Source organism: Barbatula barbatula (genome assembly GCF_947034865.1).
Source record: "Barbatula barbatula genome assembly, chromosome: 9".
Lineage (NCBI taxonomy): Eukaryota > Metazoa > Chordata > Actinopteri > Cypriniformes > Nemacheilidae > Barbatula > Barbatula barbatula.
In genome coordinates this window covers 14,647,623-14,666,944 of record NC_136772.1, presented here as the reverse complement: position 1 = coordinate 14,666,944, position 19,322 = coordinate 14,647,623, and the positions used below count along the sequence as shown (strand labels likewise).

At 39.3% G+C, this 19,322-nt stretch overlaps 1 protein-coding gene across 1 annotated transcript in view; it reads right to left on the bottom strand.

Moving 5' to 3' along the window:
* Window positions 1-19,322, bottom strand: part of igsf3 (immunoglobulin superfamily, member 3) — a 121,660-nt gene that overhangs the window by 89,906 nt on the left and 12,432 nt on the right. Inside the window, exon 2 of the mRNA XM_079465121.1 lies at window positions 7,350-7,730. Coding sequence (XP_079321247.1) covers window positions 7,350-7,730 — 381 coding nt within the window. The remainder of the gene's footprint in view (window positions 1-7,349; window positions 7,731-19,322) is intronic.

Below are 19,322 nucleotides of genomic sequence, written 5' to 3'. Positions count from 1 at the left end.
TATTTATGAGAAATATGGACCGTTCTGGATGTGATAAGTGATTTGTTGAAGTTTATGTTCTATGAAGAGCCATTCCTTCTCCATTTGTTGGCTATTATTGTTTCTTGTTTGCATTTTAATTCCCCGAAATACTATAAAGTATGTTGTCTCTCAAAACCTGTTTAAAAAACAAATAAATAATTTAAAAAACTAAATTGGATTTAACCGGTTTGAATAGACCATATTTTTCCAATAATTTTTCAACTGTGGTGAGGCGGAAATTACACACACTGCCCCTTTAAATAAAGAGAAAAGTAAAATTACGTAATGATTAAACGCAGGTTGATTTGGACTTTTATTGTATGAGGAAATATTTGAGTCTATAACGCAAGTTACGCAAATGTGAATTCTTTAACACCAATTGTACGAAACCACTATTACTCACACACAGCAACACAAACACACTGTTCTCAAGGTTATCAAAACACTAGCTTTACTTTGATAACAAAGTAAAAGAGCAAGTGTTAACAGCCATGTGAAATCCCAACCTGACAAAGCCATACGATCATCTAAAACGTATGTTGTCCCACTCAGAATTTCCCAGCCACTCTCATCTCTAGTCACATGAGAACTCATCACTAAACGTAGTGTGTACATCCATTTCTACCTTGTGTGTGTGATTTACAGGTGTATCACGTTCCAGCTTGTCCAACTGTGCTGTTGGAACTTGATTCCAGTAATTCTCAGGTATACGGTTTCCCTTCTCCTGCAGTCACCCTGTTCATAAGGATGACGAAATGCAATCGATCACCGCTAACGTCTGATGTCAACTTGACTCACCTCTGTCTCTCATATGTTCTGCTTGTATTCTCTTCCCGCTAGCTCCTCTATTCTCATGTTACAGGTTGTTTAAGGTGGCTTTGGTTCCAGGGCCCTGACTCACGTGATGTTGTGGAGTACAAGGCTGAGATGTTCGTCCCTGAAACGAACCAGATCGCTTACGTAGCATTTTAACTCCAATCGAACCAAAGCCACACAAAGCTGTGTGAATGTTTGAAAGGACTGCATTATTTTACCTCAATACTTTATCGATTTTCTCATGCCACAAATCAATATTTTTAGTTACAGCTTCCATATTCATATCTTTGGAAAACCGAGTGAGTCAGCGAGAAAGTAAAGTTGATTGTTGCATTAGGTCGCAAACTGTTCGTCCTAAATAGTATTCGATATTGGGATTAGTATGTTGAAACGTGTATTTTCCAAGTCCTTGGATGGTCTACTATTTCAGGTCAAATTCGATCCGTAGATCCATGAACGTTTCAACGGCTAATATTACCCACAATTCATCGTGAGAGGAAGGAGTTTGGCAATGCTTCATTCTATTAATAAAATGAAATAAGTGATGCATCACGAAATTAATAAATATCATTCTACAGTAAACATTACATGAGAAATGATAGATAAAGAAATACAAAAATGAATTGTTTGATGTGTGTGACTGTTAATGATCACAATGTTGTCTAGGCAACAACAGGAATTATGGGTAGGCCTACATATTTTCTAAATTGACTATAACAGGTAAGTTGGTTCTTTGAAGGATTGTTCAACTAAAAAAACAAGAAGTCTTAAACAAACAAAATTTCCGTTCACTCAAAACTTTATCATTTGAATAACCTTCGGATCACTTTGATAACAGTTTGACGTCCAATTCAGATTTCCAGCGTCTGCGGTTTTAAATAATATTACTGCCTAATATAACAATTTCTTCAAAAAATTAATTCTGATAAACCCAGTTAGCAATGACACACTTTATTCCAGTCCATAAAAGCATAATACCCATTCATTTTATCACTTTATGAACACATTTCACTTTATAAAATGCACCGTTCACAAAAATCTCTAATTCGTAACTCTGGGACATCGTGTAAAGCATATCAGAGCGTGGAAAAGTAACTGAGGGGGTAGAACTTAAAGAAGGGTCAACTGTGTTTCTCTCTTTCCTCCGTAATTTAATCTTTCACTATCTCCTGACCTTTCTTTCTCTCTTTAGCCATCCTCAACACATCTATATTTTCTCTCGCGTCAAACCTTCTCTCTAATCCGAAGTGACTGAATGTTCTCAAATGAAACCTTCAGACACTAGTATAAATCCAGACTTTTCAAACACACTGCAGGATTTTAAAAGCGAGCCGATAAGGAGAGATGTTGGCATGACCGATGGAAACTTTAAACGCCCTATGCATATCAGCTCCGTTCTCCAGCAAATAGACCGGCTCCATATCTCCTCAGCAGGAATCTATGACTTTCTAACCTCAAACATACGCCAACTCCCATTTTAATGTGATAAAACTCCTCTCTCAGTGTGTGATTTTTTACTTTTTAATGAAAAATGAATGAATAAATGATGAAAATAATGTCGTGTGTGGGACCCCCATGTGGACCTGAGCACAAAGACCACCTCATGAAAGAGAGAGAAATGAAAGGTAAAAAAAGTCACACCAGCACATGCAAACACGAACAACACAGTTGGTGGTGACTGTCTCAGTGACTGAGGAAGAGATTTGTGTGACTCAAAGCTCAACGCAATAAAACGTTAACTAACAAAAACATACATAAATCAAATGCAAAACAAAAACTCGACACGGTGTCCAAAACCCAGTAGTGATTGTATTGCTTTTTTTTTAACAGAGTTGCATCATGGGGACAAAAGAAACAAACAAGCGAGGAGACAAACATTTGAAATGTACAACGACAAAACTCGAAATCTTCCTCAGCAGCAGCTGTTTAATAAATCATTGCATCTGATTGAGGCAGATTAACTGAGGCTGTTCCCCCATTTGCTTCATTCTTTTCTTTTAGCAATAGCAGAGAGTGATTCCCCTTAGCCCACTGGCATCAGAAACAGCCAGTCGCCAGAAGCACATGTAGAGACACAACCACAATAAACTGCAGATACTATAAGGACTAAACGAGAGAAGACAAAAGATAAAGCTATGATATTTCTTTCATAGATTGCGCAAATTTGCTGTGACTTTAGTAACACTATAAGGAAGTGCATGAAAATACATCACTATTACATATAACCCTTTGAGAAGAAGAAAATAGTATTATGTGTAGAACCATGTTGCATTGTAGATTTATGAGAATTAAAGCACATGTGTGTAATTTTTTTTTATGTTTTATTTATAATGCAATCATGTTATATGGTCAAATAATAAGATCAAACGTTTTGTTTAATTCAGCGTAATACAGCAAGGCAATATTTGAAATATGTTTTATTATTATTATACATTATTATTTTCTAATTATTTTAAAACTAAAGCATCTATGCCAAAAACCTAAAGGTCAGAAAAATAATAAATTATATTAATATTATATAAGAGAATAAAGCCTATTATGTTCTTTAAATATTTGGTTAAGAAATAGACATTGACCCCAAATAGCTTCTGGCTATAGACAGTATATTATATCCTGAATTTGACTTTCATTACACAAAAAAAACAAAGAATGATAAAAGTAAAAAGTGACCGTTCTTAATTTTTCTGTTTTATCACAGTGATTTACACAACAGCACCTAGCAGCTGAACTGATAAACACTATAAAAAAGAAGTTTATAGTGACTCGGAATAAAATGCAGAGGGGGGTCTCTGTAACTCGAGAGAGGCCATGGGGAGGTGGGTTAAGAGGTTAGAGACACACAGAGGCTCCAGTGTGTATCTGCTGTCTTCCCTCACCTCATGTTCACTTCCTAAAAATACCGCTTACAATCAGTACAGCTATAACTCCTTTCTGCATGAACCCAGTCCTGTCCTACATTCAGCTCACACAATTCCAGCCTAGATAGAACACACGCAAATCATCCGATAACCCATGAAGACACAGACACACGTACTAATGACGAAACATGTCAAATCTATCTGATATCACATTCACCACAGTCAACAACTTTCTTCACCAACATTTCATCAACATGCCACGGATGTTAGCTTAGCTTAGCTTAAAAATGCCACACGCACACCCACCCATGACTCCGCTTCTGTGGCATCCCACCCACATCCTTGACAAGTCTGCATGGCGGCATGGGGGAACATTCAGCACATACACACACACATAAACTAACAACACTGGTTTATAGCTGGCAATTCTGATCAGTAGAGTTATTCCTGACATATGTGGCTTCCTGACAGCTACTCTTTTCCAAACCCTAGCTAGTTAGTTGTATTTTTAGGCATCAAAAGGCACACTCCAGAAGCGAAGACTTTTCCAAACCTTGGGATGCATTATTATGCCCAAATCTAAGGAAGAACTACATGTATCCTTTTCAGATAAGCCATCCCAAAATGGACTGTGATGAGTGAAATAAGTTGAGGGAAATGACGATTCTGATATACTTTCCAGTGCTGTATTAAAAACGTACTGAGCAAATACTAAAAATACAGTTTTGTGTTCCAACTAAGCATTAAATTCTTCCCGTCCTCCATTGCTCATCAAACACATGATGAACTTTACCGCAGCTTTTACCTTCGACCTCAGCCTGGCATTCAGGAATGGTCATCTCCATCTGAGATATGAGGAGGTTTCTGAGCAGTTGCTGTGTTGACGCTGATGCACTGTGGGAATTTCAGGATGTGAGGAAAGATCAGACTGAAGAACAGCTGTGAAGGTCACCGCTGCCACGCTCAAACACCCCCTCCCTCAAACCCACTATAAGTCCCGTTTCACCCTGTTCAAAAGGAGGGATTAAACTAAAATCAACACCGCATTAATTAGAAATACTTAATCCTGCTGTATTAGTTAAAGTCCACGCTGGGAGCAACACAGAACAGCATCAATGTGTCATTTTTACTGTTGCACTTGTATGTAATAAAATTATGAGTCTGGGAATTGTAGATGTCATGGAGGATGATGTCTTATTTCAAAAAGAATAAATCACACTATAGGAAGCAACAGGACATTTCCAGTGGGTTAAATGATAATATATTTCATTTACATAAATGATATGATATAATACGCATGTAATGTTTAAATATTTATTAACAGCTTCAACATCATCAGACTGGCCCATTTAAGCCACTTAGAAAATAGAATCAGCACAGAAGCCGGCAATATAGAGCAACATGATTTTATGGTTCTGTGGCTGTTCCAATTTTTGGTAGTTTTGGAAATCACACCTAATAAACCTGTAAATCCTAATCCCAACCTGTGACCATGTGAACACATCATAGGAGAGAGCAAAAAGGAGAAGAGCAATCTCAGAATGGGGGTGTAGAGCAACATGCCTCTCCATGCACAGGTGGCACTCAGTGTGACGGCCCCCGGCCCACACTAAACACGCCTCGTGACTCACCGATTCCATATTAAAACAATTCCTGCTGGTCCACATGTCCTTTTGCGCAGGCATGCTTACAATACGGCTTCTTGAGACGTCACGAGGTGCACATGAGCCATACAACATGTCTGCCGGTAACAGTTCAACCCACACAGTCACAATCTACACCCGCACTGTTAACAATGAGTGTTTCAAGTTACAGTCACTCACAAACATGGGAGACAAGGGAGGATCGACTTACAATGTCGAACAAACAGATGAGGCAACGGGTCGTGTGTGAGCTAAGAGCATAAAGTTCAATTACAATTATAATAAAGACGACTATTGATACGGATTTGATAGTGGCAGGTGGCAAGGCAGCATTAAAGGCCTTTGTCCTACTTAATAACCGGGTTGGCTGGCACACAGATGGACTGGCCTTCTGTCAGGTACCTTCTCCATTACTCCGGCAGAATAGTGACTGATTTGTGCAACATAAATCCACTCAAGCATTAAAAGTTAACCAATTAGCGCAGATCCATTAACGTGAGCGATGACAAGCTGGAGAGTCTTCAGGCTCACGGCTGCAAATAGAATCCGGTTTCAAATCTCAACCTAACACATATATAAAATACTTTTCATAAGGATTTAAGGTGGGTTTCACATATGCTTCCCCCTGCTCCCACTGGACTGCGTTCATATTTTATGGGGGTCCGAACCGTGGCTTGTTTGCGTCATCAAGCCTGCAGCTGTTTACCCTGTCTAGCTTTTACCCTTGTAATGTCGACGCAGAGAGGGCTGCAAAATGCATAACATTGCTTGGTTCTCTGAACATTTATGTTTTTGAACCATTAGTTTTGATTCTAAAGCTTCAGTACATAAATACACGTTCGTCTGCCTTACGTGTAGGCTGTAGGCGATCCGAAATGAGATATACAGCTCTCTGCTAGGACCGCGTGTGTCACGCTCTTCAGAAAAGTGAGTGAAATACACACACACATTTTTACCAAATTAAATGTCATTAATAGCGGTTCACTTCTGCGAATTGGTACGATTGCGTTTATATCAGCAGTGAAGCATACTGGAGGTCTGGGGAGCATGAACGGCACCCCAGACCTCACTTTTTAAGTGGACTCGGGTACAGTTCACAGGTGCACACCTGGGTTCAGAAGACATTGAAGACATCTGACGTTAATCGAACGCGGGTGTACACCGAAAATGCTAATGTGAATCGATAAGAGAACGGCTCAGTCCACTTACTGAAGAAACTTTTCTTATTATTTGGGTCTGGTTCCTGAAGAAAGCCATAAAACTGCTTTAAAGGATAGGATACACGATTTATTTGATTTGCATTCTTTTTAAGCATAAAGACTAGGGTATCTGTATCTGCCTATAAATGGTCTTTTTTAATGGTATCTGTATCGGCCCGCTGCTCACCGTTAAAATACAGTACAGTACTGTCTTTCTATCATGATCATTCACTTACTGCTATTAGCAAAACACTATTGATATATGTACAGTATGCAGATATTTATGAATGTGTAAATTACAGGAACAAATGCGACTGCTGTTCAAATGCTATCTGTCTTCAGACCTGTTTGACTTGTGGCTATTATCAGTTTTCTGGGTTGCCCTGGAAGAACATCTATCATTTGTTTATTAAATAAAAATTATACCAGAAAAGATTGAAAGTTAAACATCTTAAACTAGTGTTAAGCATGCCCGGTATATGATTTTCAGGGGAAAATTAGAACTCTTGGTTACCTTGTTTTCTGCAGTCAATGTTTTAAAATAAAAGCAGTTGTCCACACCTTTTGTTTTAGACTCAGAAAATGTTATATTAATATTTAGATACTGTATATCGGCCATCAAATCCGTTATCAGATTCCAGTGTTATCGGTTATCGATATCGGCCCAAATTTACATATCGCTAATAAAATCCACATTCGTCATAACACACAACATAAAAGAATTTCATAAAGTAATTTAGTAATTTTGAATTCCTTAATAGTAAGAAAATGATAACAGTGTGAACTATTCCTAAACAAAAGATCAGACTCACCAGTGAGGTTGGTACGAGCGCTGTAAGAGCCCAGGTAGCTGCTGTCAGTGTTGGGGGTGTAACACTCGAACATGCCCTGGTCAGTGACCTGCAGCTTGGTTATGTGCAACAGGCCCGAGTCTCCACTCAACCTCTCGATGTTGATCTCCTTGCTGTTGACGCGCTGGGTGTACAAGGCATAAGCGTAGTTTTGCTGGGATGTGCTGACGATGCGGATCTCTCTATCAGGAGCGTTGTAAAGGTACATGGACCACTCAAAGTCCTGCTCCACCCCTTCCTTGTAGCCGGTTACGTTACACCAGATGGTGACGTGCGAGCCTTCCATTCGAATCAGGGGTCCGGGCTGCACGTTAACTTGCCGCTGGGCTAAGCAAGAGCACGCTGAAGAAAAAAAGAGAGAAAGAGATGTTAGAAAAACTATAAAAATGTATCTTGATTTTTTCAAACTTTTGTTTTAATTATGGATGTATAATATAGGGAAGTTAATGAAATATTGTAAGTTTACATATCGCTTGGAACTATTGTAAGCTATATGCTATATTGCAAAGTCAAGGAAAACGTATTCATTCTTAGTGTCTCTTAGACTTTTACTCCACCTGCATCTGTAACACTATAGGTGCGCTGAACAGAGCTAAATCTGTTGACTGTCATTCTAAATGCGCCATAGCCTGTCCGAGTCTGACAAAATGTAGATCAAGAGAAGACAAGTGTGAACAGTTGGAGTTGAGGGAACGGTGGCAAAGCCATTCCTCAGATCTCATTGTCCAATCTGTAACGTGAAAAAGACGCAGCCCATCTGCTGCCGTGTCACGTCTGGTATTGGTCTGTGACAACGAGTGCCTATCCGTGTGTGGGTGAACGTTCCCAATGGTTCCGAAGACACATCAGTGATTTAATTACTCCTAAATATGCGCACGCATCTGTGGGACAGTTTGCAAGTTTTCCCGCGGTGGACTGAAAGTGACCTTTATCTCTTTATCTGTTTCCTTCCCTTTCGCATCCCACTCACACCCATAAATGCCTGTGTTTCTCTCGTACCGGCTGCCTACATACAGACACTCCAAAAACTGTGTGAACCACCAATGAAACAGCATACAAACAACCAAATAGAGAAAAAAGGTAACCCACATCTCAATCAGTACTCTACGGCACAACAAAGCAATTTTGGGGTCAGGTCCAACCCTAACCAAACACACCTGCTTTGAATTATCAAAGTGATCCCAAAGACCTCGATTAGCTGGTTTAGCCGCGTTTGAGTCGAGATAAATGTGGCCATCCCGGAATAAAACTGAATGCCCTGGAATAATGTTTCTGACAAAGAACAACCCAATTAGACACAAAGAGTCTGTCTGATACTGTGGCCATTCGAAGTCTGTGTTACACATATTGTTTAAGAATATGTACATAAAAATATATTTTTATAGTTAACACAACAGAAAGAGGGACAATATAAGCTTCTGTGGTTAAACACAGTGGTTCCCAACCTTGTTCCTGGAAGACCCCCAACAGTAAACATTTAGGATGTTCACAGCATGGACCTCTCTGTAAATGAGTTTAGTCAGGTGTGTTTGATTAGAGAGACAGCCAAAATGTGCACCGTTGGGGGCTGTCCAGGAACAGGGCTGGGAACCGTTGGGTTAACAAGGCCATTTACTGGAAAAACACACACAGGGGGGTGTTTGCCGCAGGGAGTGACAAACACAGCACACATCATGGACACTTAAGCTGGGTCAGACATGAACGGTATATTAAGCTTTAATTTCCTCATACATCTCTCAGAATCGCTTATAAAAGATGCAATATTATGCTATACAAATCATTCAAATGTGTTCACCCTCATGTTGTTAAAAACCTGCATATGACTCTTTTTTTTTAGTTGGAACACAAAAAAGATATTTTGAGAAATGTCTCAGTGGTTTGTGTCCATGCCATGATGTCATGTCAATGGGGCTAATACTGTTTGGTTGCCAACATTCATCAAAGATATATATATATCTTGTGTTCTGCAGAAGAAAGAAAGTCAGATATGGAATGGCATGATGGTGAGTAAATGATGAAAGAATTCATATTTTTGTACAAACTGTCCCTTTACGTCCACTAGTAAAAGATGCAGATCCATCAGTAGGCCTACAAAATATGCCAACAAGCTTTCATATTATTATGAAACTTGATCAAACAGAATTTGAAACCTTTAACAGCACCAGAATCCGTTACTTCCCCGTACACCTAGAGTGACATCCCAGCATTTAAGCCCTGTCATTCATTAGATAAAAGTGACCATAAACCATTTTTATGTGGGTCACGGAAGACTTCACCAAAATAACCAGCTCGGGCCCGCCATCGCTCCGCAGCATTAAATATGGATCACATATGAAACCTGCATTTCTAACAAATCATGTTCTCTCTCCCTGCGGTGGAAGAGGCAAATGAGTCTTGAGAACGGCATCAAATACAATACATTTTAATAGCAGTTTATAGTGCGTTACTAGAAAACTGAAGGAACCTTTCCGGCCGCTGGGTACTAACTAGAAGTGAGGTGTTTCCTCAATGTTTTATTTCATAATCTAGCTTTTCATTCGAGTCATGTTCAAGACAGCAGTCTGAAAATCTCTGTTTATACCAGAAGCTCCGCACATTTTTTTTGTGATGGGAACAAGATTATTATAGTGTACTACAATGTCATCTATTCAGAATTTTCTGGAAATTAATAAATATTATTTGGAAACTTCAAATAAATGATCATAAGAAGTGTTACCTCAGCAATGAACTGAAATATGTTTGAGTTTAGTCACAAAAAATACTAAATAAACATAAAAACAAACAAATGAATAACAAAATGACTAAAGCACATTACCAAATTGTTGTGAAAACTGAAAATAGAACTATAAGAACTCTGATGAAGAACAATCACTTGGACTTGGCAAGATATAAGTGAAAGATGTGCTTGAGTTTATTGGAAAACTTATTTTAGGCAAAAGTCAGGTTCAAAGTTAAAGCTGCAATCCGTAAATATAAAATATTAATTTAAAATTGGAGCTGTTGGGTCCAATTTTGTTGTAAACGTCAGACGTTTTCCAACACTCAAAAATAAGATAAGTGTGTAAATAAGTTATTAGAAATGGTATTTTATTCAATAGGGATAGCAGTAGAGAGGAAAAAGTTACATACTGCAGCTTTAAATATGCTAAAGATCTGCAACTGGACTTTTTGCAAATTACATCTTGCTTTTGAAATCCCCCGGCTCCAAAATCCTTCTGGTGTATTACTAATCTAAACCCTTGTTGGTTGGGCAGTATACACTAATGATACAGAGCTAATACCCATCCTACAGTTTACCCTGCAAATGGCTGCGAGGAGTGTCCCACGGGAACAAGGAGAGAACATGAAAACATCCGCCGACATTTCAAAAACATGCCGACAATTAAAGGGTCAAAGAGAAACGGGCAGATAAAAGACAAACATACCAGCATATAAAAACCTAGATCAGACAAACCACAGAGCATCTGCGTACCAAAAAGAATAAGCTTTAGAGACGTTGCAGAGTAGAGAGAAATGGAGAGTACAGTCTAGTCTTTGGTCAGCACAAAATTCAAGGTTGTAGGCTCTGATAAATACGGGTGCGTGAGAGACTCCCACATTCTCTCTCTCCCATGTCTGCTGTTTGTCTTGCTTTAATTGCCTCTCACACCTCGAGCCCTAAACCACTTTAATGGAGCGTCCGTGCGTATAGGTACAAACCATGATCTCGCGGAGCCCGGCACAGGAGAGTAACTCCATGCCCCTCACAAATAAACATGCACACACAGCTCTGGTGTTTTAACAGCAACAGTCGCACAGAAAAAACTGTCCCAGGCCATTATCGCTATCACCACACCTCACAAACTCCAAACCCAGCGGTGCAATTACTAAAATATCTTCTGCTCATTTGACGCTAGCTGGAGTGCACACACTCACTCACACGGAGAGCCAAGAGGGCCCGGGCGAGAAATGTTTGCCAATTAGGATGTAGCGGCCGGTACAATGACCTGAAGTGAGAATCGTATTGAGAACGAATGCCACTTGGTGGCTGGCCCCAAAACCAATTTTTTCTGTCTACATGTAGCACAGATCTTATTTTTTTCTGAGCGGTGCGAACACCAAAAATCCGATCTTTGCTAATCACATTTTGGCACCCTTTATATGTGGTCATCAATGCTGTTGTGTGACCGTGTGACCCGAGTCTTACATCAGATGGGACATCTTCCATTTTTAACCACACTTTTATGATTGTAACATGTATATCGGATGTATATCATTGGTTTGTTCAAAATGAACGATTAAATGTATAAATGAAAGGTCATAATATACACCTTCATGACATTTCACAAGTACGTCCTTTTAAAAGTAGTCCAAATAGTAGTCTATACACTTTATTTAATGTCATTTATGCCAAATCATGCCTTTTTACTCATGTTGTAAGTTACATAACGTGAGGTTTGTAATTTTCATATTTGTATGTTTTTTCCTTTCGAAAAAGCTAGCAACTTCTGAAGGTATGAAGTTTAATATGTTTCATGGCAGCGAAAAATAATAGCATATGGGTAAAACATTAGAGTGAGTAAATCATGACCCAATGTTCATGATTAGATTAGTTAGACCTTTAAGCCTTGAACTGTGATTATAGACTTAAGAGTGAACCACTTAAATTAATACTTCAAGGTGCTGGATTTCTGTCTGATAGACTGCGATCTTAGAACTGAGCCGAGTCAGAGAAAATGTCAAGATGATTCTTGTGTAACAGATTGCAGGTTTAACAGAGTTCTGCCGATTTATGTGCTACAGATTTAAGAATCCCGTTCCAACTTGAGATAAGGAGGAATGTGGGAATAATGTGGTTAGCTGGAGGATAGATTTGAGTGGTGCAAGCCAGCTTCTGTGCATCTAGTTAAGCGTGCCAAAATGCATAAACAGATATTTAAGCAAACAGACCTGAGCATCTCTGGGATTGTAATTGCATCCACATTAAAGCATTGAAGTGCGCTACATTATCCGCATTTCATGCCTTTTTTGACGCAGCTGAGGCCTCCTTAAGTCCATCTTGCAACGTTCAAACGAAATATCAGAATTATTAGTAGCTAAATTATTCATTATCTGGACAATTTCCCTGTATAACAAGCTTAAGCAGTTTACAATAAATAATATATTAAAATAAAGACAAACTTGTTTAAAATCTGGTATCTGGTATATTTTTGCAGTTTATTAGGCAAAAATATTATATTTGTTTGGGAGTCCTATACTTAACATACCGGTTTATCCATAATAAATTGGTTCGAATATACAATTAATCAAATTAAAATGACACTATATTACCACAGCGGAGGATCAACAATGGTTTACAGATAAAAAATGTAGTTTAAGCTATTTTTCTATATTACAATAAAAACCCACGTTGACTGAAGTACTGTTCCCTTGCCAAACAAACGGTCCAATAAAAACAATCAATTTATTGTTTTGTCCATGTTGTACAGTTCACCTGATCCCGAAGAGGTATTAGAAGCAAATATTGTACCCCTCAAACCTCACTTTTGTCAACTACTGTATGTTATTAATAGAACAAATACAAATACTGTGAGGTTTCCATTTAGGGGACATAAAATATCTTTATAGCTTCATGAATGGGCTTTTCAGTGAATGGAAAGTCCTTGTAATTATGGGAGCACAAATGTGTGTGTGTGTGCGCATGTTGTTCTCTTCCAGGTCAGGACAGGGACCCCAGTCAGTACCTCAGCTGTGCCGCGTAAAAACAACACAGATCTTTTAGTACAAGCAGACGGGGGTGACACGCTGCTTCCTCTGTGTGTGTATGTGTGCGTGTGTGTGCGTGTGTGTGTGCGTGTGCAAGCAGCTGGAGGCACAGCTGTACTGATGTGGCTGCCTATGAACGTGTATGTGTCCAGAAAAGTATTAACTGTATTTGGCTGTTAACTGCTCAATGTCAGGAAGAGAAAAAGGCAGTGAGTTTCAGTCCCGTCGGGGGGCCAGGAAATTAGGAGAAAGACACAATAAGCTCTTGGTCTGTGATTAGATCAATATAAAAGCTTTCCATGAGCAGAGACATGACCACAGCAGCCCTTCTGATATTTGCTCTCTGTGGGGATGTCAGCTGAGAATCCTGGTCCAGTCTGTTAAACAGGTTGCGGTAAGACTGAGACTCTGTTCCAAAACCAAGTGAGCAGCCTACTTAGGGACCATTTTAGGACATCATGGGTACACAATCATTACAGACACCCAAAAGGGTCCTTCTTTTGTGTAGAAAACTATCCCATATTGGATTGTGATAAGGCCAGTTTCAAAATGCATCCAAAAGATATTTAAAATGGCCAACCTGGTCTTAACTGGTTTTAAGCTGGTCTCCCCATCTGCGCAAGCTGATGCCAACTGGTTTAGAAATTCAGACCAATCGTCTCCTAGTTGGAATGTGTCTGCATTTTGAAATGTTTGTGCGGCCACTTGTGAGGATCCATTCCAATGTTGATGGTGTTAAAGAAGGCTTAGCCATGTATGCAGTGGAACGCAAAGCTACAAATGAAACAAATCCTAAATGCCACTGCCTCTGAGCTAAAAAAGTGAACTAGCAGAGCCGTAAGTACAAACCTTTTGATTCACATTCATAAGAGCTTTCTAGCCTGCTAGGTGTGCAAAGACCAGCAACACCAACACAACCAATCCTTGAGACCTGACTACAACACGACTTGCAGAATGACTACATTCACATTTACATTTATTCATTTGGCAGACGCTTTAATCCAAAGCGACTTTTTTTTACAGTGGCACATTACTGCAAAGCAATCAGGGGTAAGGTGCCTTGCTCAAGGGCACTTCAGTCATGACCTGCTGGCACTGAGATTCGAACCAGCCACATGGTTTCCTGGGTCGAGACCAAAACAGACCAGCAGGAAATAAAAAGAGGTACACAGAACTGGATAATGAACGGAGGGGGTAAATTGACAGTGACTATGCATTAGGAACTATGGAGGACCCTGGAGTAGCAAAGAACCCATCGTCCATAGACCACCGGATGTAATTCGTGCTGGTTGCAAACGGGATCGTTGTAAAACTGGACCCCAGCAAATATAAAGAGCAAGTGCATCATTAGTACAAACTGTGTCTTCAGGCACAATTCCCTCCATCCATAAATAACCGTAGTAGCAATTTTTTTCACTTGATGCCGCTGTCCTTTTTCACCCATCCTCCCATTCACTTCCCTCACAGCAGCAGTCAGTGGACTTCAGCCTCCAAGCAGCAGTGTGCATGCCCGGAAAGTCTATTTAGATGAAGAATGAACAGACCATGCCGCGCCAAGTCAGTCGAAAAAATGATGTGGAGCCATATTTACAATATATGCAAAGCTACTCCATCTTTTTCCCTCACCCCTCGGCACTTGTATTGTGCGGTTTTGTCACGCGCACGGTATCAGGATACATTTCTGCTTGAGTTCAGGAATCCATTTGAAATCTTGAAATAATCTGCGTTTTTAACTCAGTTTTTGCCATAAAGCATTTTAATAGGATTTGCATTCTGAATGTGACGTCTTTTTAAAATAATCACAGCTCAAGGCTCTTAAGATGATACAAAATCTTTCCATAAACTCAAAACTCAAACAGCCATGTTGATATTATTAAAATGAATTAAATGCAATAAAAAAGACTTTGAAAAGAGGCCTTGAAGAGATGCAAGCGGTTGTCGAGCGGTCTCATTTTCATCACAACCTGGTGCATTGTGGGTTGGCTTCCAAATTTTTAGAGTACCGTCTGCCAATGCAAGTTAAAAAGAGACTGTCTGTCTGTGTGTCGTAATACGCATGCAAGCACCATTGCAGGACAAGAACATGCCGTCTAGATGTCTGACAGGCTGCTAAAAGGAATGACCACAACAACAAAACCTTGTGTCCATCGGGTATTGGCTGATACAACATAAAGAGCACTATCATGGATGAGAATTTGATAAATCAAATACATACATGTTAAGTACATAATATAAATCAATATTCAGGGTTCAAAAACTTTAGCAAGTCCACTATGATCATTCAGTAACAATTATAATGCCTTTTGTTTTCTATGATCATGCCAGCATTTATTGTAAATAGTTTATAAATGTGGGTCATTCTATTTTTAAATTTGTGTGATCGCAACATCTTCAGTTAAAGGGGCGATGTGGCATGAATACGTGTTTTTCTGTGTCTTTGGTGTGTTACAAGTTGCCCATGCATGTTAATGTCAAAAAATAAAGTGTAGGAACAAAATATGCATTCTATCTAAAAGCGAATGCTCCTTCCTGAAACGCCTCGTGTAACCACACCCCCACAAATCTATGTCAGTTTGTGGTATGATTTGACTAAGACCGCCCAAATGAATGTGCAAGTAAGGTGGGCGTACCTGTCAGTACAATTGCATTGGAACCTGATTTTCCTTATATGGTAAGAGGCGTTACATTTCCGTTACACCCTTGTAGTCTTCGACCAATCACTATGCACTGGTTAACTGGCCAATCATAGCATACCTCTCTTTTCAGAGCGATGAGCTTCCTAAAAAATCTGCACGTTTCAGGGAGGTGGGGCAAAGAAGAGTTACAAAGATGCACGGTAGGTGAAAAATACAGCGTTTTTTAAGCTTAAATCGTGTATACACATTGCATTACATAACGAACGATAACATGTGTTTAAGCCATGTCACATGTCTCCTTTAAAATCTGAACTGCACTGCCCTGTAGTGATTATCATTCTCAAATAACGTATATGAGACGGTTTGAGGAAGCATCCGTTAACTCCTCCCCTTGAACTCTCAGTCTGCTGCCAGCTTTATTCAAAAATGCAATGGCTATTTTTATACATCCAATCAAATTGCAGAGAAAGACGAAAGCCACGCCCACTATTTCATCAAAACACAGAAGTAATAAGGATTGCAACTTCTGGTTCACAGGGACTTTAAAAGAAGAACACTGCTATGAAAAATGCACTTCCTGGCTAAAAGAAATTGTGTAGTCTGTTGACACAAATTGCTGTCTGATGAAGAAGCTATCAGCAATGTAGTGTGGAGATTTTATAAATTCTGTGTAAAATGTTTTAGATTAAAAAATCTCATTTAAATGCTACACAATATCATTAAAGTACTCAAGATCTCAAGTAAGCTTTTCCGATCCCTACTGGTATTCTCCTAAACAGAGGTTGTGTTCATGCTTGAAAAGGCATGCCCACGACAACTGATGAGACCTTAAACGAAGTCACACATTTTATTCTTCTCATACAGAGCTACATAACTCAGAAGAAAATACAATAAAACCTTCCATCCCTCTCTCTCCTAGATAAAGGTCCCCTTTGTCTTTCGCTCCTCACTAATCATTTCTTTCTTTTCTTCTCCATTCTGCTGTTTTTGCCTGTGACCAAATGTGAGAGAATTCCTGCTGCTCATGTCTGTTTCATAGATCTTTGAACCCTTTCAGCGAGGTTTAGCGGGCTCACAGAGACTTCAAAGTACAACGACAGCTCACGTAGGCTGAAAATGAGGTTCTAAATCCCTCATCAGAGGTGTTCTACCTGCACTCCGACGACCACAGCTGCCCGTCCTAACAAGGCATTAAAACACACTCTATTGAAGCTCAATCCAGAGAAGATCAGTGTTGGGGGTTTTGGAACCTAGTAAACTGCCTACGGAGACAGCATATTTAAGGCCTCATGTGTGCACCTGACACTATTTAAAACTCGCCCTTTAAAAGTCATCGTGAAAACTGCTTTTAATTGGGAATATTGTAGTGTTTTTAATAACTTATTTATCTGCGCACTTCATGAATTTTCATTCATTAATTCAATTCATTTGGTTGACTTCCTTCATAATCTATATACAAAAACATAAACAAACTTATCTCCCATCACTTTTCTTAATGTCACAAGTAATGGCGCAAGGAGGGCCATTTGCAACATACCGCTTGAAAGATTAAATTCTGCCTCCATTTTGTTAGCAATACTCAGCCAACCAGAACCCAATAGACCAAATCAACCTTTTTTTTTGTTTTACTCAGATATGTAACAATAGGAATAAAGACAATCGTCGCTTCTGTTTATGCCGCATTTTAAAAACGTTTAGCCCAGTTATAACATAGCATTTTGTATCCCAGAATGTATTGTAATACAAGAAAAGTTTATCAAACATGGCAGATGAGAAGCACTTAACCGCAACACTGACTAAAAATGTTTATTTAGGCAATAATAAAACATAGTTCAATGTATTTCAACTAAAGAATTTATGTATATTCAACACAATACATAAAAGTTCACATAATATTTGCATACATTGTGTATAGTTAAAGTATTGTGACGTTACCTTAGCGACACGTTAACATTGTCAGCTCAAAATTGAAAAACGAAAAGACACATTGAGGATTATGCACACATGACAAAGATAAGGCGAATAAAGAACTAATCCAGTGTTGAAGCATGCTATGTCTTCCCCACAGAGGCACAATCTCAACTTCATTATAATGTGACACCCTCAAACCTGCTATGGATAATCCCACTTCACACACACACCCACACGCCTCGGTGTCAGAGTCAATGTGACAAACGTGAACAAAAAAGACCTGTTTCTGTGTCAAACACACCCTCTCAGGTGCCCAAAGTTGTCACTTCAAACAGACTCTCAAGATGTGTGCCCTGAGCTCTAAAACTCGGTCCCAATGAAGAAACCTTCAAACGCTCAGACGGCATTGCTCGCTCTTTTTCAACTGCTTTTTATCCGCACGCTCCGCAGAACACCGAGCAAATGGCAGAGCTTGCACACAAAGCTCGAGCGTCGTGCTTGAATAAACACCTGTGCCGCCAGATACACCAGGCCAAGGGGGATAAACAAGCATCGGGCAGAAAATCCACTAAACGTGCTCCACTTAAATAAAACCTAGGATAGGGGAGAGCATGAAAACCATTGTTCCAGTTAATGTGAAGTCTCTGTCACATGACTCCCATTTCATCAAGCCTCTAATGCATCTACAAACGTGAGTTTTGATAATGCTATGACCTGCACGTGAAAGAATCTACAGTGTCAAAGAAAAAAAACATTTGACACATTGGTGAACATAAGATCATGAGAAAGACCTTAAAATTTTGTCTCCACTTCTTGTTAGAGCGCTTGTGACAGAGGAGTGTGATGTCAGCACTTATGTGTTACTTAATCCACATGTTCTATCAAGATCCAGACCACAGCTTTATACAGTAGCATCAGAATGACACTGCTGTCTTCTATGACTGCAAAATTGCCTAAAACAGACCTGAGAAACAGCAGCTGTCTAAATGGAACATTCTATAGCAGACTTCAGTTTTGGTTTCTGCTAGAGCCATTGAGAGAGAGAGAGAGAGAGAGAGTCGCGTCAACTGCTAAGATACCAATGGAACATTTTCTTCCCAGCAATGGCGGTTCATAGATCCACTGAGTGGTTTCTGCTAGAAGTCCTTAAAGGAACTGAGGATGGTGGCTTGCCAAAATGAGATGGATCAAGATTAATTTCCAGGCAAACTTTTAACAGGTTTAAGGATTAATAGTTCCACAAAGGTGAATAGGTCATTTGTAAAATGTAAATGCACGTACAAACATTGTAGTTAAAACTCTCACAAAGGTAGTGCAAGGAGCTCACGGTTTTTAAAAACATAAATGTACACATTTTGACACCTTCAAATCACAAGACAGAAAGACAAAATTCACTGCACATTTTTTCCCAAAGCCTGGAAATTCGTTGCTATTACTTGATGCCACTTTGAATAGACTTTTGATCTCAAAAAGATGAATGACTGGGTTATTAACAATACAAGCAATGTCGGACACATCTTATCAAGGATATTTGATAAAGATATTTAAAAATCACTACTCTTAACTTCTAAACGTTTATTTTACTTGTAGTCCTGTCTGTTAAACAACTTCCATTGCTTTCAGAGTACCCGTGTCTACAAGA